This window comes from Rhodamnia argentea, chromosome 2, assembly GCF_020921035.1.
Source record: "Rhodamnia argentea isolate NSW1041297 chromosome 2, ASM2092103v1, whole genome shotgun sequence".
In the NCBI taxonomy this organism is placed as follows: domain Eukaryota; kingdom Viridiplantae; phylum Streptophyta; class Magnoliopsida; order Myrtales; family Myrtaceae; genus Rhodamnia; species Rhodamnia argentea.
In genome coordinates this window covers 8,142,685-8,165,226 of record NC_063151.1, presented here as the reverse complement: position 1 = coordinate 8,165,226, position 22,542 = coordinate 8,142,685, and the positions used below count along the sequence as shown (strand labels likewise).

Genomic DNA, 22,542 nt, shown 5'->3' with positions numbered 1-22,542 from the left:
TGTATTCGAATCGGGAGCTCTGTTGGTCCATGCGAAAAACTCCATATTCGAGAGCATGTGCTGCTTTTTGGATAGTAGATATATTAAACATTCAAGAAGATAGATGTCTATTTCTCCATTGACTACTCCCCAACCACAAAAGATGGACAGAGGCCAGAAGGAGCATACAAATGAGTCAAACGCATTACTTACTGGTAAGAAAGCAACTGATCCTAATCATGCATCTGCTCTGCACTTGTGAAACATCTTGTTGATCGACATCAGTGTTTCGAGACATGATTTTAAAGGCAACTGTGTTACTTTTTCTGGCAGAACACCTGTCGATGAGAATAAGTTCTGTGGGAGGTTTTGCAGCATTCGGTCGTCCTCTTCATTGCGATGAGCAAGTTTTTTACGTTCTCAAACTCACTCTCATCAAAGGGCTCAACATTTTCACCTGCATGGACTTGAGCAACATTGCAGTTAAGTGGTTGCTCATCGAGAAACGAAAGGCATCTCTTCATCAGTGAGCTTTCTCAGAACTTTTGCAGGGTTGCGCCCTCCTCATTACTCGCGATCGTTACTCGCGGTCAAGCAATGCACATGTTTCAGAAATGGTTAAACCTATTCACGGCTCCTTTTAATCCCCTATATTTTGGTTGAAATTGATAGTGAAGATCAAGATCATGATATATTCTGACGATCGTGATGAATTTTGGCTTCCAAAAAGCTTCTATATAGAAGTATTAACCTCAACGGTCGGCCAACGGTGCAACGTATTACGCTAAGTCAGAGTTGGTGTAAAAGCTACTGTAGATGCACAAACAGCTCTCCAAGTTTCCTCAAAAAAGCTTCGCACGACCATGGCTTCACTGCCTGATACGGAGAGCCTGGAATCTGCAGCAGAGCCGCCTCAGCGAGCCAGCATTTGGGAACCCTAGTCATCATAAGGCTGAGAGAGCTGAACGGGTGCTTGCTTCATCGGACTCTGCTGGCCTCTGGCATGAACTGCTCGTCTCAAGAAGAGATCCACTGCTTCCAAACAACAGCAACGGGAAACAGAAGGAAATCTCCGCTGACAGACAAGCCCAGCTTCATGCATGGAAACAAATGGTCTCCGCCCTTTTTGACGAGAAAATGCATAGACTTTGAAGGGTACATAGAAATGATTATGTGACTCTTTTAATTCACCGTGAAATTAATAGCTTATTTTGGAGTAAAAAAATAATTACAATTTTTATGGAATTTACTCCTTTGAAAATTTGTGACATTGACACATAACATGCTATTATTTTCATAGTCTCTCAAAGGCATTTATGCCAGCAAAGCCCAAGTTTATATATGCTACCTCTACTTATAAATTTCTAATGAAAAATAATTATGTGGCTGTCATTGATTATTATAAGACTAATAGTTTGTTTTGGACTTATAGAAAATAAATAAATATAAAATATTTTAGAAATTATTATAGGAGAATTAAATTTCGGGACTTTCACCCGTTTGGTTCATTAAAAATGATTTAGTTAACAAAAAATATTTTTCGATCAACGAAAAACTCATGCTTAAAATTAGAAAAGTGATTTTCTAAATCTAAAGAGAAAAACACTTTCTGAATTTGCTTCTCTCAATTTATTTTGATATTTAATTTTAATTTTATTTATTTTTAACTTTCTTTTTTTTTCTTTTTTTTTTCCCCTATCGCCACCACTTGCCGGGCCTCGGCGGCGGCAATCGACCGGCGAGCCTCGAGCTGGCCTATGGCCGCCACCGACCAATTGCGGCGGAGGAAGTCGCGACGGAGAAAGAAGGAAGAAGGAAAAGGACAAAAGAAAAAAAGAAAAACTAATAAACTATAAAAAAAATTATTTAAAATTTTGATTTTTTTTATACCTACGATATAGTGTTGTGATCAAAATAATTTTTCAAATGAGAATCAAACACTAGAAAATATTTTCGGTCACATTTCACCAAAAAAGGAAAGCAAACCTTTTTCGGAAAACCATTGTTCTTTTTTACGGAATTTTCTGTGAAACAAATGCACCCTAATAACTATTTGGGAAAATCCAAATTAGAGCTTGAAGAGATTTTATTTTCTTAAATAAAATGCTAAAGTGAACCTTATTTCAAATAAAAACTTGAAGTGCCCTTTTTATTTCTAAAAAAAGCCCGACCAATGACCCTTTCATCATTTCTTTTTTGATTTTTCTATCGTTTTTTTCTTTTATATTTTCCCATTTCATTTTTTTGCTTTGTTTCGGCCGGCAACCCTCACTTAGGAAGGGCAAGGCCACCTTAGCAACTGCCTTTATTTGAGACAATAAGAGCGTGTTGGTTTGAAATTTTTTCTAGCCATTTCCCATCAAAATCGGGATAGTGGCAGGGTCGAACATCCAATAGATATTGAAGGGCCATCCTGTAAATCCATCCTAAAAACGACGTCACCAACGCGTTTCGCAAGTCTGCAAAAATTTGCCTCTTCTCGGTTGAACTTCTTGTTCGAGCATATCTGTCTTTCTCGTTCGCCAAAAAATGGAAACGAAGAGCGACGACCGGTATTAATTAGATCGCCTCGGCTCTCGCAGATCGCCTCTCCGTATTCGTCTTCTCTCGCAGAACGCCTACGCCTCGCGATAATCCGAAACTTCGCTTTGCATCTGCAGGTACAATCTTGCCGTCTTCGTTTTCTTCTTCGATTTCCATTGATTTGCCCTGTGCGATTCCTTGTGGTCTACGTACGGAAATGCATTATCTCCTTGTGCGGGCCCTTCTTTGGGTGTTTCTCCGTATTAGATTAGCTCGAAGATGTTTCTGTACGGTGTTTTTCCTACCGTGCGCGGGTTTTGTTAGGTTTTCGTTGGCGATGTCGACGGGAAGCTCGCATTGACTAGCGATTCTTGTCGCTCTTTGGCGATTGTGGAAGCTTAGGTTCGGGGTTGGTTGCTTCGTAGAATTTAATGCCGATAATTAGTTTTCTTGAGCCCTTCTTGGAGTTGATGATGAGTTGGAGACACCACTGCAAATCGACGGTTTAATAGTAGTAACTAAAAAGGGAAAGAAAAAGGGTTCTCTCAGTCTCACTGGCTAATTATCAAAGTAGAAGTGATTGGCGTGCCTCATAACATTGTGTTCTTTGCAGACCTGCAGGAAGGTGTATACTTTAGAAATTCTATGGAAGGAGTTGGGGGTGATGGTGCCGCAACCGTGGCACCTCTGGCCAAGTGGAGAAACGATTTCTCGAGGGTGTTTCAATACTATCTGGATCGATCAACCCCTCACCCGGTGCAGCGGTGGCTGGGAACTCTTGCTGCTGCTTTGATTTACATGTTGAGAGTTTACTATGTTCAGGGGTTTTACATTGTCTCGTATGGTCTCGGAATCTATATCTTGAACTTGTTGATCGGGTTCCTTTCGCCAAAGGTTGATCCGGAGGTAGAAGTGCTGGACGGGGCTTCGTTGCCGACGAAAGGATCAGATGAGTTTAAGCCTTTCATTCGCCGCCTTCCTGAATTCAAGTTCTGGTAATCTGAAATTCCACTGCTGTGGTTTACTCAAATCATTTGCTTCTCAGATATTGAATTCTCTTCTGACTTTACTGGTACTCGGGGTAATCTTAGTACTCGTGTTCAGATAACTTCTTGCAAACATTCGAACTTGCTGATTCTATTGGGGACCTTTACCACTTTATCTTCTTTGGATGTAGTTTGGTAGGTTACGAATTGCCTATAGATCGTCTTTCTGTCCGTGTTCATTATACATACGTGTGGCCGTGTTTTTGTCCTCATCCCTTTGTAAGTAATTGTCTGGTGATTGAGAAGCAAGATCAAAGTTTATACCTGTGACTATTAGGCAATCAAATTGGCTATTGCATTCAGAAGATAGTTATAAAACCTCATTGCCTATCACGGTCAGATGATATGAAAATATTTTAGGTTTTAAACATGTGTTGCGTTGGGGACCAGCTCTCTTGAGCCAAATCAACCGCTTGGAAGTGTTGGAAATGTTCCAAAATATTTTTATTAAAGAAGCCAGATTCATCTTGATGCTAAAACAGACCTATGAGTATTAAAATATCTTCTTGCGGGATAAATAAGATGCTTGTGTAACACCTGTTGATTTTTCTTTCTAACAGATGGGTCATCCGGAATGGCTCACAATGTGTTCTCATCTCAATTACGAATAAAATGAGCAATGGAGAATTATGCGACTAATCCTAGGTAGATAAATGCGTCTTATTTCCATTTTTTAGACATTAGAAAGTCTCTCCTGTTATCTGGTGCTATATAAGTTAGATCAACAATTCTGTTAATAGGAGCACTAATAATGACGATCAAATGATGTTGTGATTAAACTTGAACACGGTGTGGTGGCGTAGGGGGCCATGCAGGCCTGCTGGGCCAAATTGTTAGGTGCTCCTGGGCAGCCTTGAGTTAAAAAGCCCAGTCCAATGGGATGGGCCGAGCTAGGCCCAAAAACAATAAATTTGTTGTTAATGGTCAGGCCCACCAAAGCAACAAGTTAGGCCCAACCAGATGGTCCTACCTGGGGCCAATGATGGCCTCTAGTTTTGACATGAGCAATTGATGATTAAAAGAATGACGTCACTATCGCATAGAACACTGAAATCATAAGTGATATATGCATGAATTGATTATATCGCTTCTTTAGTTTACTTGTATTGTCGCGCTATCTTTACTGTGAAGATGCCTGGAAATTGAACAATGGAAGGCCTTTCTGATATGTAAACAATAGAATTACTGCTGCAAGTGATGGAAGGTGCAATCATGATTTGGTACTTGTTTTGTTCAGAACAAGCTTAATCCATGTCAATTAGATCATTTCGGGTGAAGCTATGAAAGTTTTGGTGCTTACCTCAGCACAAGTCACCATTTTATCATCTTGGTTGACCTTTCTTGTTCTTTTTGTTTTGGTCAAGTTGACCTTTCTTGTTAAATCATTTAATATTTAGTCACATCCCACCCCTCACATGCTCTGTGGGCCTTATATTGGTCGGGACTACTAGAGCGAGTATGAAAGTTTTGGTGCTTGCTTGAGCACAAGTCACTGTTTTATCACCTTGTTTGAACTTTCTTGTTGAAACATTCGAGTCGCATCCCACCCCTAACATGCTCTGTGCGCCTTACATTGGTCGGGACTAATTGTGGGAGTATGCAACATTTGTTTTTTTTTAGGGAAGTTTGCACATTTTTTCTGCAATCTTAGTGCCATTCCTTTGTCTTAACTTTATGAATATCCTCAATGTAGCTTGACTATTGTTCACTGTATAGCTTTTTTTCTTTATCACGGATTGTTCACTGTATAACTTGCTATTCTTGAACATGCACGCATATCCTGCCATCAAGCTCCTAATGTGATCTGAAAGGTTTTTGTTTTGGTGATTTCAGGTATGCAATCACAAAAGCTTTCTGCGTGGCTTTTCTGATGACCTTCTTTTCAGTATTTGACGTTCCTGTGTTCTGGCCAATATTGCTCTGCTACTGGTTTGTACTCTTTGTCCTCACGATGAAGCGCCAAATTATGCACATGATTAAGTACAAATATGTGCCGTTCAGCATTGGAAAACAGGTTAGTGGTGTGGGTATTCTTCGCAAAACTAGCATGCCTTATGCCCGCTATCTTTATGAACCAATTCCACTTTTCTCTGGAAAAATCTCCTGCCTCTCTCTCTCGCTAACCCCTCTTCTCTTATGAAGCACTAATTTCTGTTTATCTTGCTGGAACAGAGGTATAAGGGAAAGAAGACAGGTGCAAGTAGCAGTAGCTCAATTAGGGACTGAATCCCTCGCCAAATCTGTTATTAGGAAGCGAGAAGCTGAGGAAATAATCAAAGACTGATGGCATCAATACTCATGCTTCTTTCCTTTTTCTCAACCAGTCCAAACGTAGTTAAAGGCTTCTCATATTATCCTCTGATGTTACACCTGTTCTCGTTATTGGCGGTGGTAACTCGCATCTCTTAGTATTCTTTTCTTTAGATAGTCTTAATGGACTGCCAACTACCTTTTTCTTCCTTTGTATCTTAGACAGATTTCTGGGTGACAAAGATTGACTACTTGTTCTTTTGTCATAGAAATGTAGCTGATGATGATTGACTACTGGTTCTTTTCTCGTCTCTTGAATAAGTTTGAGCTATTATCTCGTTTACAATGAGTAGCCATAGCACTCAGCTAGGCGATGGGGTTCTAGGAAATGCGAAGATTTCTTCAAAATGTTATTTTTTTCTGACCGACTTTGTGGTTAGATGGCGTAAGTAAGAGGGATTACCCAGCCTTCCAAAGACCTAACCTATGGGACTTTTCCTGGCAGTTTTCACATTTTCTGGTTTCGCACTCGGTGCTATTTTAGCCGCACGTTTCCAAGCTACGGGATTGTCTTGTTTCTTCTGAGGATTTCTTTGCGTATTGTTTTCGAGTTCGCGAGTAGTACAACAAAAATTACACGCCAGTGTGAATTAGTCATTTGTCCATTAGAGAAGGGAATACTTAGGAGTTTTATTCGCGACTCCTGAAGGTTTTTGGGAAAATTCAAAATAAGAGTTCGAAGTGTAGCCGTTTTCTCAAAAAAGGTCAAAAGTCAAGCATTGTATCATATAAGGGCCTGAAGTGACTAGCTTGGTCTCAAATAACGGCCTGAGCAAAAACATGCATCTCGCATGCCATTTTATTAGGGTATTCTTGTCTCGGAACACGTTTTTTCTTTTTCTTTCCTAATTTTCTAGGTTCATCCCCTTCTTCCTCTTTATTCTTCCGGCCAACTCTCTGGTTGACTTTCTTTTTGGCCAAACATGACCATTTCTTATCAATCTCACAAGCTGATCAATGGAGATGACTTGGGCTTGCGGGGTGGCTAGTGGCAAGCAGCTAGAAGATGTGATGACACCGTCGACCCGACAATCAGGCCAAGCTAGATTTCAGCGGGGATGCAAAACCAGGCAGCGGCGTGTGATATGCAGTGTCAGTGTCATTAGCTGTTCTTGCAGTGTCTGCTATTTTTCTTATGGTCCTGATTTTCCAGAGGATCAAGAACGCCGATGTGGTCGAGCAGTGGGAGCTCAAAATCGGTCCCTAGCGATTCTCCTACCAAGAACTCAAGCAAGCCACGAATGGGTTCAAGGAGAAAGAGCTTCTCGAGCAAGGCGGGTTCGGCAAAGTGTACTAGGGGACCTTGTCCAAGATCCAGGTTGCAGTGAAGCGGGTCTCGCACAAGTCGAAGTAGGGCCTCCGGGAATTCGTGTCGGAGATCGCGAGCATCCAGTGGCTCAGCCACTGGAACCTGGTCCAGCTCCAGGGCTGGCGCCGGATAGAGGGGTGATCTTCTGCTGGTGTACGAGTACATGGGGAACGGGAGCTTGGACAGGTTCCTGTTCGACGAGCCTAAGGTTACTCTGTTCTGGGAACAGAGGTTTCGGGTACTGAAGGGTGTTGCTTCAGGGCTCCTTTATTTGCCGAGGGGTATGAGCAAGTGGTCATTCAAAGGGACGTGAAGAGCCAGCAATGTGTTGCTGGATGAGGAATTGAACGGGAGGCTCGGTGGCTTCGGGCTCGCGAGGCTGTACGATCACGAAGGTGTTGGGGGGAATGAACGAAGAAGGAGATGAAAGAGAGAAACGAAAAGAAAAAACAAAAATCCGAAAATGCCCCCATCGTGCCTTTGGAAACTGGCATGTGAAATGCACATTCTCACTCAGGCCCTTATTTGAAACTAATTGGTCACTCAAGGCACTTATTTGAGATATCATCCACCCTAGACTCTTTTTTGAGAAAATAGCTCCACTTCGAGTCCTTATTTGAAATTTCTCCGAAGGTTTTTACCCAATCAAAATGGTGGGAATGTGGTACGCTTCTCTCCTTGAAACAAAAGGCATTGTAGGGACTAAGAATTGATGTGGACAAGGGAGACTCCGAAACCGTTGGCAAGAATCTGCAGTAATCAATGTTAGGTTCTTCGGCTAATTGACTACTCACGAAGCAGGAGGGCCAAAAGAAAGTTGTATTAGCTGAAGCAGCTTCAATCGTTGACGTTCTAGGCGGACAGAGCAGTAGCGCGGGCGCACCCATTCTTGCACAATAATTTGCGCCGAGTCTTTAAATACACCAACTCTAGATCCTCTAGACCTGGTCTGTCCACTTGTAATTTGGGGCTTCGGCATTATGTCTGAGGAGTTATGGCATTGCAGTCTTAGCACGAAGGTTTCGCCGAGTTGTCATTTTTAATTGCAGAAACAGCTGTTGGAGCATCTTGAGAGCGGACTACCCCGTTTTATGTGATCTCACCGTTGATTTTACCGGAAGCATCTCCTTCGCATCGATGGCGCCGTGAATCGTGAGCTGTCGGTGCATTAGCCAGGAGAGTTTTGCCCGGAACAAGAACACGGGATGATGTTAGCCTCGTTTGTTCAAACTCTGATAAGATGATTCGATCCTATCAATTTCTCTGTCTTACCCACCAATTGCAAATTGATCCGGATCAAGGAATATGAGAAGTTAAAGACAGCAACAAGATGAAATTTTGACTTAGCCTGATTGATGGGATCTTTAGACAATCGAACTTGGTATAACAACTCTCCAACTACTAACCAGTGGAACTGAGGATGTCATTGTTTAAAATACTCGACTTTCCTTGTGGGAATATATAAGAAAGAATCCCAACCAACAGAGTTTTGAATAAGTATTGTCATCACTCCGCACCTTAAACATGGCCAGCTAAGGGTGTTGAGGTCTTCTCTCTCCTTCCTCATGATTAAAACCTTCCAGGAATTTCTCAAACTGCATCAGCCTGTCTTTTTCCCTTCCGACAGATGAGTGGAAGAACCTATGTGGTGATATTCTTCTTCTGGGCTCTCCTGACAATCATCACACCAACGCTAGTTCATCTGTCTGAGTCCTCCAAACTCAAGCTGCGTCTAGATGGTAAGAGTTGCATGTGATTATTTCCATGAGGGACGACCGTTCTGCTCACATAGCTTTGATCTTCATAAGTCCATTTCTGGTGGTGTTTTTGGCAGATAATGAAACATTGAGGGCCAGAAAAGCATTTGGATTCCTGAAGAAACAGTTAGCAAGTAAACCGTCGGACAGGGCACGCACCAACGCACCAGTTCCAGCGCCGTTGCCGTCGCCATCACCATCACCATCACCAGAACCTCAGCCAGCTCCTTCGAGGGTTGACAGAAATCGACCTCAATGAGATTTTTGGATGAGGAAATCGACTCAGTGTCACATGGATTGATCCTGCAAAATCTCTCAGCTTTGAAGCTGCCACGCATTGGACAATGTTGAGCTATATACTTGGATATAAGTGGGTTGTGGATCGATTCAGATTGAACAGCCAGAGACTGGAGGGCGAAGCGAAGTGTTCATGGCTTGCGACACGCGTTCCTGGAACAGAGCTCCATTCATCATCACAGCCTTGACAGAGGTGTTGAGGATGAGTTCTTAAGTGAATTAGCAAGAAAAAGAAATTATCCGACTTTAAACTGAGGTATTTTGTTTTTCAGCATGGCTCTTCATGCAAATCTGTCACTGATGCACATAGACCGAGAGATTAAATTGTTGAAAAGATTCCGATATATTTGCTTGCACTGTAATATAACGTTGTAATAAGAATTGGAATATATTTATCCACCCAAAATTAGAAGGCAGCCTCGAGCATTCCCAGTTTTGCCACAAGTCAAATGTCAAGATAGATGGCACTACTTACATATATATTTTTTGCTGCTAAAAAGCTGTATAGAGCTCTAAACAGGCATTGGATGTGATTTTTGCCTTGTCTGCTCTAGAGATTAGCGATTGCCTGGAGAGTTGGGTTCCACAAAACGCAGAATCGGCAATGACAAAGATGACAATGTCAACGTTATGGATTTTCGGCATTTCAGATCCATAATTTGCTCGCTTTGCATCTGTTCAAGGCATCTCGATATCTATTTGCTGTAGTATTGAACTGGCAATCGGGTTGTGTACATTTGCTTTGTGGAAGATGCAGAATTGGCCATGATGCAGATGACAGTACACGGCGCAAGAAGTCTACAGATAAACATTTTGTTCATTTGTTTTCAACTTTAGAGAGGAGATGGTTGTCAAGAAAAAAGCATAAGGTAGGTTTCAGGGTTCATATGAGCAATGGGTTGAACTGTAATTGTTATACTATGCTTCCATGTATGTTACACACGAAATTTGAAATTTCTGCGAAAATGAGAATGTTCCTCCAGTTACTTCCTTAGATCTAAAGGGCTTGTTTAGGTTTACGATTTACTGGGCATTGAGTTCAGTAAGGATTCTGAGTTGACCTTTTGAGTTATACCTGATGAACATATCGGCAACGCGTTACTTAAGAAGTTTCAGAAGAATGATGATCCAAGTTGTAAAGCGTGGGGGCCGCACCGCCGGTAAAGATCCCCCATTAATACACGACAGGCCATACATGAGATCTGAGTTATTTCAGACAACCAAAGTTCTTCTCAACAACCTGGGAAATTCATGGACCTCACAGCAACGACAAGTAAATACTTGTCTAAGAAGACCAAGAAGGATATGACGTCAGAGACTTTGAAATAAGACCCTGACCTTTGGTACTTTTTTCTTTAGGTAGATAACCTTTTAATACATATCAACCGTTCACCGGAGTCACAGTAACTCCATAAAAGAGCAGGAGACGCATGCCCTTAATTTAGACAAAGTTTTCGAGGTATTCTTCGACTGTCGTGTACTTCACATCTGGGTACAGCTCAGAAGCCTCGACACCAAACGACTCCTCGATCTCAAAATTGGTATTGTCGCCCTTGACAAAGATTGAATGGTTCACTGCTAATATGACATTGATGGGAATCGGGGACTCTGCGAAAGAATTGGAAAATCACCCCATGTCGTGAATTTCAATCATGAGAAGAATATAAGAATTGGCTTCAATGCATTCTGGGAATTCAGGGGAAAGCATACCCTGGATTTGCTTCAGGATTTGCTCTTCAGGAAGGTAAATCTTTTCGAGGGTCTTGCCAATTTTCTTTTCCCACAAGGCAACGAGCTCATTGAACGAGTAAATGTTCTTATGAGGCCTGAGATAAAGGATCTTGTTCAGCGTTCTTGGGTCATCGACTGCCTTGATGGTGTAGGCCGCAATGTCTTCTTCCTTGTTGAAAATCGCTGCAGAAGTACCAGACATCAACGCCCACGAAAAATACACTCACTATTGCTATAGCAAAACCGAGTTCATTAGGGTAGCAAATTCAAAAAGGCCTAGAGGAAGATCCACTCTCTCTACTTAATTCATCTATAGCAGACTGATGCAAGACCAATCGAGATAGGGCGGCACGAAGAAAAGGTTTCAGTTACGCTACTTTTGTGTTTAGCACATTTTCTTGAAATCTACTGCCGGCAACAACTCCTCGTAGATAAGTGAAATACCATCAACCAAGAGTGCGAGAATTACTCGCTGTTAGCGAGGACATTTCTTGCTAACGTAAATAAATTCGATGGCTCCTAATCCTATGCAACTGTCACAGCACCCAGCTGCTATGATCCCTGATATGCATATATATCCATTTGATTCGATGCAGAAACAACTGATCTATTAGCAGTAGTCAATTACCCTTTGCATTTCCGTCGCCCATGATGACGACTTTGTCCCTTGGAGGAGCAGTGAGTCCTGGCTGCACCAGTGTAGGGAGGAAGAAGCCGGCGAAGCAGCTGCATGAGACGTAGGTGTGAGGAATCCCTTCCGCCTCCACGGCACGGCGGATCTGGACCTTCACTGCAAAAGAAGACCTTGCTGGCTCCACAGCATGCACCCGGTCCACATCATTGCCGAATTCGGAAGGAAAAAATCTCTGCATTCATGTGTGATCGATCACATCATTGCTCCATTCTCGACATGTAATCAGACAAGAACAGATTTCACAAAAGACTCACTCTAATTCTTTTCTTGTACAGATCAACTGTCAGTCCTACTCCACCTAATATAGTTCTAATTTCTCTGTTTTTCCGGGAAAAGCGAAAGCAATCAAAATAAAGTTTCTGAAAAGAATCCGTGAAAAGAAACCAAGAAAGCCGAGAAAATGAAACGAAAGCAGAGCACCCCCGACCAAAATCAAATGAACCAACCAACAAACAAACCTTGACATTGCCAGCTTCTTTAATGGCGTCGATGATCTTGGTCTGATCCTGCATTTGCATGATCCCGACCGTCGATATCACCACGTCAGCTTGCTTGATCGCCTTCACCAAGCTCTCATGATCGTTCAGATCACCCTGTGCCAATCACACACACGTACGCATAAAAACACACGTCGATCCTCAAGACTCTCTGCTACCGAATGATCATCGGAGAACAATAAGGAAGCAAGATTGTTTCAATGGTTTATTACTACGTACGAAGAGCAGAGTGACGCCCAAGTTCTTGAAGTTCTCGACGAGCTTGCCCTTTACGGGGTCGGCGACCGTGCTCTGCCTCACCAACGCGAACGTGGGGTGCCCTGCTTTCGCGCTCGCCTCGACGATGAACTTGCCGAAGTAGCCCGTCCCTCCGATGATCAGGACTTTGCTCTTCTCGGCCATTGTTGTCGATGGATTCCCTTGCACAAGAAGACGAAAGCAGTTGGAACAAGAAGGAAATGGCTAGTGACGAGGAGAGTGTTGGAAGGTGGAGTGTTGGGAAAACGTCGGAGTTCTATTTATGGAACGAAGCAGGGAGGGAAACGGAATTTACCAAGATGCCCTTCCTGGGGAGATCGTCGTATCGTCGTCGTCATCCAATTATGAAAGTGTCTCGCTCTTCGGTATACATGCAAAAGGCCAAACCGATCTTACCCGACCAATTCGGGGCTGGTCCTTGAAGATGGTTTTGAACCTTGGAAAGGCCTAGGAAAGATATCAATGCCATGACCATTATCCGAATTTTCACACTCCCAAATTAATCTCTATACTACTTAATGCTTGGTCCGGTTCTCGGGTCAATCATGGAACGACCTGGTATCGACTCCCGATTCAAAAAATCATGGAGAATCGATTTTAATATGATCTGAATTTTTTATCTAGACTCTACTATTTTTGAGCTGAGCATCCGTACTTTCTGTTATAATAAATTGATTAAGTAGGTGGACCGCATAGTCTTTTGAGACCGTTCGACGACTTCTCCTCGACGTCGTCGGGGATCATGTGAATTGATTGCCCCTAGAACCAAAGACGCTCACTCCTCCCCCGACTATCATTACTTGGCATAATTTAAATACACGCGCGCCATACGAAAATTCACACGAAGTTCTTTTTCCCGACGTAAGCTTTTTGCCCGAAGATGATTTTTAATACATTCCCTAGTGTCCAGCCGCAAAAGGATGTACCAATTTGTCTTCTTAATTGGGACCCCAAAATCGTTGATGTGATTGGTGATAGAGAAAGAGGTTGGCGAGAGCGTATTGAACAAACCGCAAATGCCAAACAGTCTTCCTTCTAATTAGGTCACCCATCCCCTCAATCCTTTTGGTATTTACTTCGTTTTTGATACCCCGGTGAAGGACCGCCGACGCGGATTGGGTGGGGAGCATTGGCGAACGGTGAGGGGTAAAGATTAGGAAATTGAAGAAAGGGAGTGATTGAGACTAAGGAGGGAAAAGCTTGGATTGGGAGCAATGGTGGGGGCTCAATTTGGCGGGGGTTGGTAAGGAGTCGCCCTTTAGGGCGGTTGGTGGGTGGGACCGAGGGCATGCTTTTGCTTTGTGGGTCTAGAAGATTGCTCGGACAGGTGGCCCTGAATCACGACGGTTTCGCGGGCATGTTAGGAAAGTTAAAACTCAAGGAGAGACAGAGAGAGAGAGACAGAGAAAGTCTGACGGTTGTTAAGAGGATCAGATTGAGTGTTAAAGCGTTTGATTCGAATGCGACAAGTCATGCGTTCAAAGTCCGACATCACACCATTTGGGAAAAATACCTTTGACAAAATACAAAGGCCTTCGAATCAAAGGAGTTTTTTAAAATGCAAATAACGTTTCGGTAAATTATAACTGTAAAGTCCATTGGGAAAAAATTAGACTTTGGCTTAAATGGTGTTTAGCGAAATCGCATTTTGGAAAGAATTTTCGCTTTGAAAAAAAAAAAAAAAAGGACTCAAAATCGATAAGGACTCGGCGACTTACGGGAGGCTGAATCTAGTCGCCGGCGACCTTGCATGAGGCCGCCCAACCCCGGATGACTTGGCTCGGGTCAAACAAACGCAAGCGATGGTGCCCTAGGCGCCGAACCTCATGTGAGAATCCGGCACTAGATTTGGCTTGCAGGCAGCCACATTTGGCCTTGTCGGCTGTCCAAACACTTACTGGCAACATCGCATTAGGTAAGGACATTTTATGAATTATCAAAGTTGAGTGAGGGTAAAATTGGAAGGAAAATTGTATTTGCGTTTCGAAATTGGAGGATTCCAAAGTTCCCACGGGAATTCTCGTGGGTTAAATGCCTTTGGAGATGCATTTCATCTCCCTACGACTCTCCAAAAATTTTGCCAAACAACAATTTGCATTTGACCAAGAAGCTTTGGAGCCCCAAAGGGCTGACTAACATTAGGAGCTACGTTGTCGCCCCACTTATGTAGAGCCGTCGTTCCATCACTGGGCCCCAAAGGGCTGATTAACATCAGGAGCTACGTTCCTGCTCCTCTTATGCAGAGCCGTTGTCTCATCACTGCCGAGTTCATTCTTCTGACTCGGCACATTTTCGCGTCGGTCACCTGAGTAAATCTGATATGGATTGTGGTCACCATTTCCGAAACATGAGGGAAAGGCGAAACGAGAACCCGTGATCTTCGCGAGGGGTTCAAAGACGGGACAGGAAATTCGAACCCTTTCCACACATCCAATTCAAATGCTTAGTCCTTTGATTATGGACAGACATGGCGCCGTCCATTTTTCTTTTTCGAACTTTAATGTACAAGCTTTACACGCGTTTAGATGTAACTTGATTTTGCGTAGAAAGCCTAATTACAGGACACAATGTTCTGTTTTGTTTGTTTTTTTTTTTTTGGGGGTGGGAAGATAAATAAGCCTAGTGTTAGAATCATTCCCAAAGCAATCAGCACGCCGGCGTGGCCGAACACAATGATTTGATGAAACGCACCATCAATTGCGTTGTAGTGTTGATCCCAAAAAATGGGCTTTGGACCAACCAATGATCATATTGCATGCTAAATGTTTGATTTCAACGTTGATCACGGGATCGATCCATCGGTGGAAAACTAATCTATACAATTGTATTTTATCATACGCCTAATTAAGATATCCCATTTCACAAACACTTTAAAGATTTTCATTAATCGATCAAAACTATTTCTTTTGTGACCCAACGGGCCACCAATTCATCTCTAATTTCCGGAGATTTACGAAGTCTCCGGGTACGTAATCTATCTCGTGCGAATGACAATCGATAGGTCGTTCATAGATCAAACTTTTTTATTCTGTTAAAAAAAAACGTTATATGCATAGCAAGATATTCTTTACTATCATCTATACTTATCTCTAAACCCCAAATTTACGGTTGGAGCTCGTGATTCCACTTCTACATGGAAAAGAATTAGGATTGACGTCTACGCTGTCCTCTTATTAGCAACTGGATCCGATCAATGCGATGGGCCAGGACTTGGCGGGCTTAAATCGGGCCGGATCCAAGAAAGGAGAACCTCGGCCGAGCCCGCTCATCGCTCATTTCGGGATAGCGGGCCTAAGTGGGCCCAGCGCAATGCCGACAAGATAATGCCGTGACGCCTTTAATTAGCAGTGGATGATGAAAATCAATCCGTTAGTCAAGGAGGTAGCAATTAGGTACCCATTCATCTAGGTATTTGGTTGAGTCAACTAGAGACTTGGTTTGCAAGCAAAGGTCATCGGTTCGATTCTCAGATTTGCCATCGATCTTAGGAAACCTTGATTAGTTTGCGAAGGCAGGTCTTTGGCTTCCCCAGTCGCACCTGGTGGCATTAGATACACTCTCCCAATGGAAATATTTTATATCATTAGCGGCTTAAACTTAATATTCCAACAAGCCATTGCCAATTATAGCCGAAGAGTCTTCACTTCTTTACCACTAGCAGAGAACAAGAGCTCATACAAGATCACATTCAAAGTCGTCAACATTTTACACCGCCTTCGAGACGCTATACACATCACTCCGAGATTGCACGTATCGAATACGTAAATATTTACATACCCATAGTGTTACAAACTACGATTGCAAAGCAACCATTTCGGTGCAAGCAAAGCCCATATTTACTTTCTCGTCGTGTGATTCAAGCGTTCGACTTGTGGAGATTGGCAACGTGGAACTGAGAGGAGTAGCTGTTGGTGCTCCCTTCAAATACCGGCGGTTCATTCAGGAATGCCCAATTGCTCCTGGTCCACCTGTCAAGTATTTGATTATAACCAAAATTCTATCCAGCTTTAATAGCCCCAAATTAACGAAAAAAATCGAATACTTGAAAATGATCGAAAAAAGCAAAGTAAATTAACATTCGGATCTTAACGCAATTAACCTGAATGGGTGTGGGTAAATTGTCTTGTCTCGACGGCAATCACAATAGTTCAAGCAAGACATCTCCGTCATTCAAATTAGAGGGTTAATCACTCGATCAGTCTCGGAGTATTTAGTAGTAACTTCTTTTTTGTTCCTAAATCATGTAGTACTTAAACTCACCAGCCTTTGTTGCTGATGAGCCTCGCCCAGGCCGTGTCGGCTTCCAGCTCCGCCGGCAGCGAGTTCGATCTCTCGTGCTTTCTTGCGCGCTCTTCGAACACCGTCTCCTGTCGCAGCAAAACCATTCGCCAAAGAACCAACCACCAATTCATAAGTTCGACGATTCGCACATACATATATGATCATATCTGCACACGAAACGGTAGAAATCGAAAGGAAGAAATGGAACAAGTATTTTTTACCCGAGCGCCGAAGGATGGGGCTTTACGCAGCTCTTCCCCTGCTTTCTCCTCCTTCGACCTCCGATAAGCTTCTACTTCCTCTTTAGTGAACGATCTGTTCCTCTGGTAAGCCACTGCAAAACACCCAAGGTTCAAATTTTTTAGCCTTACCCTACTGGCTAAAGCGATCGCAGCAACGAGGGAAGATGGCTTACCGTGCTTAGGATCAAGGACCGGCGAGTCCCAACCCGCCATTAAAGAACCCATCGTTGCTCGCAAAGCTTTGCTCAGCGGTCACCCTTTTGGGTCTCGTCTGCGATTCTTCGATCGCTTCACAAAAGCGGCTGGAAAGGGTTGTTTTTTTTTTTATTTTATACGAGGGAGGATGATAAGTTCTTATCGGCAACTCTGTTCTTATCCAAAGAATAGAATTTATGATTAAATAAAGCTCTTTCTGTTTGATCCCCACTTTAACTCTTTAGCACACGAATGTCGGAGCTGCATGTCAGCCCACAGATTTGCCCGAGAAGGCTGAAAGAACAAGGCCACCAAGTAAAAAAAAAACAAAAAGAAGAAGAAATCTTTCCATCCCATTTGTGGCGCCCATGATTTTTCTCGAGGTTGGCATATGTCATGGATTCCCAATCAGCTTGATGTTCAAGCAAAAATCATAGATAAATTGTCTATCCACGATGCCATGTTTTATTAAGACATCTTCATTAGCGATTCATCTAAGTAAATGCACATATTAGTAGGAAACTCAGCTTACGGTCGAGATTACACTAAAAAAAGAGAGAGAAAGTTTCACCGTCACGTATTTTCAATAAATTTACAATTAATGTGCTTCATTTTGCATATTAATTCGATTATAAATTGATTATCTTCATATCTAATATTTTCGACGATGTTGTTTGGAATGACGTTAGCTTCGATCAACCATATCCATCGTCTAGAAGGGCAACGCATCCTCGCTAGTTAAGGTTGCAAGACCAGGGAAACCTCCTCAACGTGCCAAACATCGATTTGTAACATTCGGATTGCCCATAGTAGGCCGTCCTGGGAAAAAAAAGAAAATTAAATAAACAATACAGAGTCATTTTCCAAATAATTAAATTGTATTATTGTTATTATTATTGTGATTATTACTATATACCTCTGTTTGGATGGGTCGAAGCAGCCATCCCATCCCATCCCATCCCATCCCATCCCGGGGGAGGACAGCACTGGACATGTAGGAGAGGGCAAAGATGACTATCGAATATGGGCCTACCGGAGGCCCAACAAAGTGTTGGTGAGGCCCATGATTATGGGGTGTGTATGTTGGCATGAGAAATTATACCTCAAAGAGAGAAGCAGCATTGTCGAATAAGAGAGAGAGAGAGAGAGAGAGAGAGAGAGAGAGAGAGAGATTAGTTGATGTGGAAAAAATTTGACCGAGTGGTTAAGTTGTTGTTGTTTGAATATGACAATATTATGCTAGAATTACAATATTCTTTCCCTTAGATTAATCTCTTGGACCATGCTTGCTCGTTTATGAGGAGCCTCTGCTCTATTGACGCTATATTTACCCTTTTGATTTGGGCGTTTTCGTAAGCCACCCTAGTAATTTGATATTGATTGTGGCCACGACTTCCACAATAGTTGGGGAAACGAAATGTGAAGCCCCGATCTTCACAAAGAGAGTTCTAAGATGAGGTAATAAAATTGAGCCTCTTCGTACATCCTATTCGACTTACTTTTACTCAAATGTTTAAATATTGATATAGTTAGGTATTATTAATTTACTTTGAAACATTCAAATGGAGTTTTTTTTTTTTTTTGCTCTATCTTCACACATGCTTCGAAGTAACTTGGTTTTGTAGAAAAAAATACAAGTATAAGATACGACATTTCTTATTTTTTTTCCTTTTTTTAGGGGAAAGGTTTAGTTTATTAATCCTAAAGTTTCTATATTTAGGAAAAGTTATAATCCGATCGTAATGTTAGAATCATTCCCCGGCAATCGACATCGCATGCGTGGCCAAACACAACGATTTGATACCATCAAATGCGTTCTATCTTGGCTCATCAAATCGATCGACCATCCAAAAATTATTTTGTGATCCTCAGAAATTTGTAGGAGGGTCCTGCTAACATGCCGGTATGACAAGATAACAGTAGAATGCTAGGCATTACATCGGCAATAGGTCCCGTAATGGTTTCTAAGTATTTTTTTCCATTCATAACACTTGCGATTGAGATTGCACCATTATACTGTTATACTGTCGACTTCTCAAATCCATCTTGATTTGTTCATAATTGAGACTTTATTTGGTTCCTTCCAAAACGACACATTTTTCGTTATCAATTACTGAAATGATGGTCGATCTTGACCTCGAAGGAGGTTCGGGCGGGTTCTCGAGGAGTAACTGGACCCGATCAATGCGATGGGCCGGACCAAAAAGCCCATTTCAAAGTTTTTTTTTATCAAAATATACTTCAAAGTTAATCAAGTGACCTTTTATTATATTATTCGGCTTGGATGGGCTTAAAGCAGGCCATACGTAAGAAAGGAGAAGCTCGGCCGTGCTCGATCATTGTTCATTTTGGGCTGATGGGCCTTAATGGGTCCAGTTCCGGTTCTCGGGCGGTCTAGTGGAACCTGTCCCATTTGCTTGAAACATATATTCACATTTTAAATGTGTAGAAGTTCCCATAATAGTTTAAGAGTTTAAATGATTTTTTCAAAGATGTTTAAAAAATTAAAAAAAATTAAAAAAAAATTTGTCGATCCGGTCCGGGTGGTCGGTTCCACCCTTGGAACCGAGAATCGAATAGAGAATTATCGGGTTTCGTTTTTATGAAACCGGAGAACCAGATTGACGCTTCTAGGAATCGGACCAAACCCGCCGATTCTCAATTCGATCGATTCTTTTTGCTCACCCTTAGTAGCAATTCTCATAACTTCCTTTTTTTTTTTTTTTTTCGTGTGAGCCTCAGTGTCATTGACATATTTATCTGTCATTCCGTTTATTGAATAGACAAATAATATGGACAGAACACCCATATAGGAAACGTAATTTGTCACCGCCAAGGGAGTTATTTGAGTAGTTCAAGACTTGATTTGTAAGCCAAATGTTATGGGTTGGACTCTCCGATCTATCCTAGGTCGTAGGAAGCCTCAGTTAGTTTGCAGAGAACGGGGTTGGACTTAGGTGTATGGCCGATAGTAGGCTTCTCCACTAGCACTTGGTAGTAGGACTATAACGACACGCTCGCCTATTGGCAGTTGGCGTTTCGTCAGCGGTTTAAACCTAACACTCCGACAGCACGTGAGGCAGATCCGAACTCTATCCAAACCCTTTTACTCTCTCATACATTGAAAGTCCTCAACATTGTACAACGCCTCCTCAACATTATACACATAACTTATGTGTATCACATACATATGTATATACATACCTACAGAGTTACAAACTACGATTGCAAAGCAAACTCATTCTGTGCAAACAAGCCCCGATTAGCTTTCTCGTTCCGTGATTCAAGCCTTTGACTTGTGTGGAGGTTGGCAATGTGGAATTGAGAGGGGTAGCTGTTGGTGCTCCCTTCGAATACCGGCGGTTCATTCAGAAATGCCCAACTGCTTCTGGTCCACCTGCCAATCATTTGACTGTAGTTCAAATTCTATCAAGCTTAACGACCTCAAATGTAATAATATAAAAGGAAAAGTGAGTACTAAAAACTGATATTTTAAAAAAGAAGACAGATGAATTCATGTTCAGGTCTTAACGCAGTTAATCCGAACGAATATGCGTAAATTTTCTCTATCACATGCACACCGTATAAAAGTCAATGCATGAAATAACACCCGCCGCTATCACTATGAACAGCCGGGTTCTCAGGACGCCCCGGCGATCCGAGCATCATGCAATACTCGACTCACCAGCCTCTGTTATTGAAGAGTCTCGCCCAGGTCGTCTCAGCTTCCAGCTCCGCCGGCAGCGAGTCCGATCCCTTGTGCTTTCTTTCACACTCTTCGAACACCATCTCCTGTCGCAACAAAACCAACCACAGAAAGAACCGTTCTTTACTACCAATTCACAAGTTCGACAATTCTCACATCCGTGTCTACACACAAAACGGTAGAACATCAAAACGATGAAGTGAAGAAATTTTTACCCGAGTACCATCGGATGGGGCTTTACGCAGCTCTTCCTCTGCTCTCTCCTTCCTCGACCTCCAATAAGCTTCTATTTGTCCTTGAGTGAACGATCTGTTCCTCTGGTAAGCCACTGCAAAAAGATTCAAGATTCAGAATTTTTGGCCTTACCCTGCTGGCTAAAGTGGCAGTGGCAATGAGGAAGACGGGCTTACAATGCTTAGGATCAAGGACCGGCGAGTCCCAACCCGCCATTAAAGAACCCATTGCTGCTCACAAGCTTTGCTCGGTGATCACTTCTCTGTTTTTGTCTGCGATTCTGTGTATTGATTAACAAAGCGACTGTGAAGGCTTTTATACATGGGATGGCTGGCTCTTATCTGCGACTTTGTTCCTATCCCACAGATTTGCACGGGGAAGGCTGAAGAACAAAAGCCAGCTGAAAGAGATTGGGACGATGATGACGTGATCTGACCGTTGATTTTGTTTGTGCTTGATATGCATCTGACGTTTGTCCTCCGGGGTTTCTTAGGCAGGGAGAGTTGTTAGCTGCACCTGGGCATATAGGCGCAGTGCATGTCATTCGTTAGATCGTGTGTGAGGTTCATATGATCCAACGGATCGGATTCCTTGAGCCGACTGCACTGGACGCGCGGCCTTTGAGTTTTGCCTATGTATACAAAATGAGGCACATCATCAGCTTTCAGAGTCCACATTAATAGAGGACTCTATGATTTAGGCTGCCTATGGTCTAGTATATCAGAAATTTTTTTGAGTGAATGTAAAGGATTTTAAGTTGAAGAGTTCTCATTAGAGGTGATCGATTTCGGGATAGATCGGTTTCCGTCTAGAAATCGAGAATCGGACCAAAAAGATCGATTCCCGGTTTGTGGAACTCGAAACCACCCACTTATGTGGATGGCACATTTACTAAAACATGAAATATAAAACTAAAATGATATTGTTTTGACCTAAATCCTATTTTGTTAACCATAATCGTGATAAAGTAAAGTTAAAATTGAAAAGTGAATTTAAAAACAAAAGGAAAAAACACCAACTAAAAGGCAAAGGCAAGGGCGCGCGGGCGGAAGGCCTCACCGCTTGAAAGGGCCAAATGATATGTTATAATAAACGGTGGTAGAAACAAAAACTTAGTCTAGAGAGAGAGACAAATGATCGGAATAACCTAGCAAAGGGAATGAGATATCGCAAAATAGACCTGATCACGGGGTTGGCGGCCCACATCCGTGCGAGCCAACAAGGTCAGGGCACAAACCAGCAGACTCAGGCAAATAAGTTTCTTCTTGGACTAAATCTGTACTTAACCCTAAAACCAGACATAAGAGACAAGCAGGGAGGCACAAAACGGAGCAAGGCCCTCTGAAACTTAATTAACAGTACATCATACATTTAACTTAGAAACGATTGCTCTTGTAATGTGCAGTATAATATGGATTAAGGACCGCACGTGCTTGCCATTTTCAAGGATTTCGGACGAGAAAATTATCGGTTTTCGCGTAAT

The 22,542-nt window shown here is 42.4% G+C and overlaps 3 protein-coding genes and 1 long non-coding RNA gene across 7 annotated transcripts; 2 read left to right on the top strand and 2 right to left on the bottom strand.

Moving 5' to 3' along the window:
* Positions 1 to 2,492: 2,492 nt before the first annotated feature.
* On the top strand, positions 2,493 to 6,105 carry LOC115738613 (protein RER1B-like). Of its 2 annotated transcripts, XM_030671282.2 has the most exons (5): positions 2,493 to 2,639; positions 2,827 to 2,904; positions 3,124 to 3,497; positions 5,382 to 5,562; positions 5,721 to 6,105. In XM_030671282.2, exons 3-5 carry the CDS (start codon positions 3,148 to 3,150, stop codon positions 5,772 to 5,774), a joined length of 585 nt encoding a protein of 194 aa, XP_030527142.1. In that variant the 5' UTR covers positions 2,493 to 2,639; positions 2,827 to 2,904; positions 3,124 to 3,147; the 3' UTR covers positions 5,775 to 6,105. The 2 variants fall into 2 exon arrangements, with proteins under 2 accessions (XP_030527142.1, XP_048129513.1); XM_048273556.1 differs by lacking the exon at positions 2,827 to 2,904 and having other exon boundaries at positions 2,495 to 2,639.
* A 2,614-nt stretch (positions 6,106 to 8,719) lies between these two features.
* Positions 8,720 to 9,565, top strand: LOC115738614. The gene is made up of 2 exons (XR_004015132.2): positions 8,720 to 8,912; positions 9,002 to 9,565. It is a non-coding gene; the product is annotated as an uncharacterized LOC115738614 (long non-coding RNA).
* Positions 9,566 to 10,377: 812 nt separating this feature from the next.
* On the bottom strand, positions 10,378 to 12,651 carry LOC115738612 (phenylcoumaran benzylic ether reductase Betv6-like). 2 transcript variants are annotated; one of them, XM_030671281.2, is made up of 6 exons: positions 12,363 to 12,651; positions 12,105 to 12,239; positions 11,581 to 11,818; positions 10,932 to 11,135; positions 10,656 to 10,829; positions 10,378 to 10,589 (listed from the first exon to the last, which is right to left on the bottom strand). In XM_030671281.2, exons 1-5 carry the CDS (start codon positions 12,543 to 12,545, stop codon positions 10,663 to 10,665), a joined length of 927 nt encoding a protein of 308 aa, XP_030527141.1. In that variant the 5' UTR covers positions 12,546 to 12,651; the 3' UTR covers positions 10,378 to 10,589; positions 10,656 to 10,662. The 2 variants fall into 2 exon arrangements, with proteins under 2 accessions (XP_030527141.1, XP_030527140.1); XM_030671280.2 differs by having other exon boundaries at positions 10,378 to 10,829.
* A 3,376-nt stretch (positions 12,652 to 16,027) lies between these two features.
* Positions 16,028 to 21,326, bottom strand: LOC115738676. 2 transcript variants are annotated; one of them, XM_030671374.2, is made up of 4 exons: positions 21,236 to 21,326; positions 16,904 to 17,016; positions 16,662 to 16,768; positions 16,028 to 16,369 (listed from the first exon to the last, which is right to left on the bottom strand). In XM_030671374.2, the coding sequence occupies exons 1-4, from the start codon at positions 21,285 to 21,287 to the stop codon at positions 16,258 to 16,260; spliced, it is 384 nt and encodes a 127-aa protein (XP_030527234.1). In that variant the 5' UTR covers positions 21,288 to 21,326; the 3' UTR covers positions 16,028 to 16,257. The 2 variants fall into 2 exon arrangements, with proteins under 2 accessions (XP_030527234.1, XP_030527233.1); XM_030671373.2 differs by lacking the exon at positions 21,236 to 21,326 and adding an exon at positions 17,098 to 17,262.
* Positions 21,327 to 22,542: the final 1,216 nt, after the last annotated feature.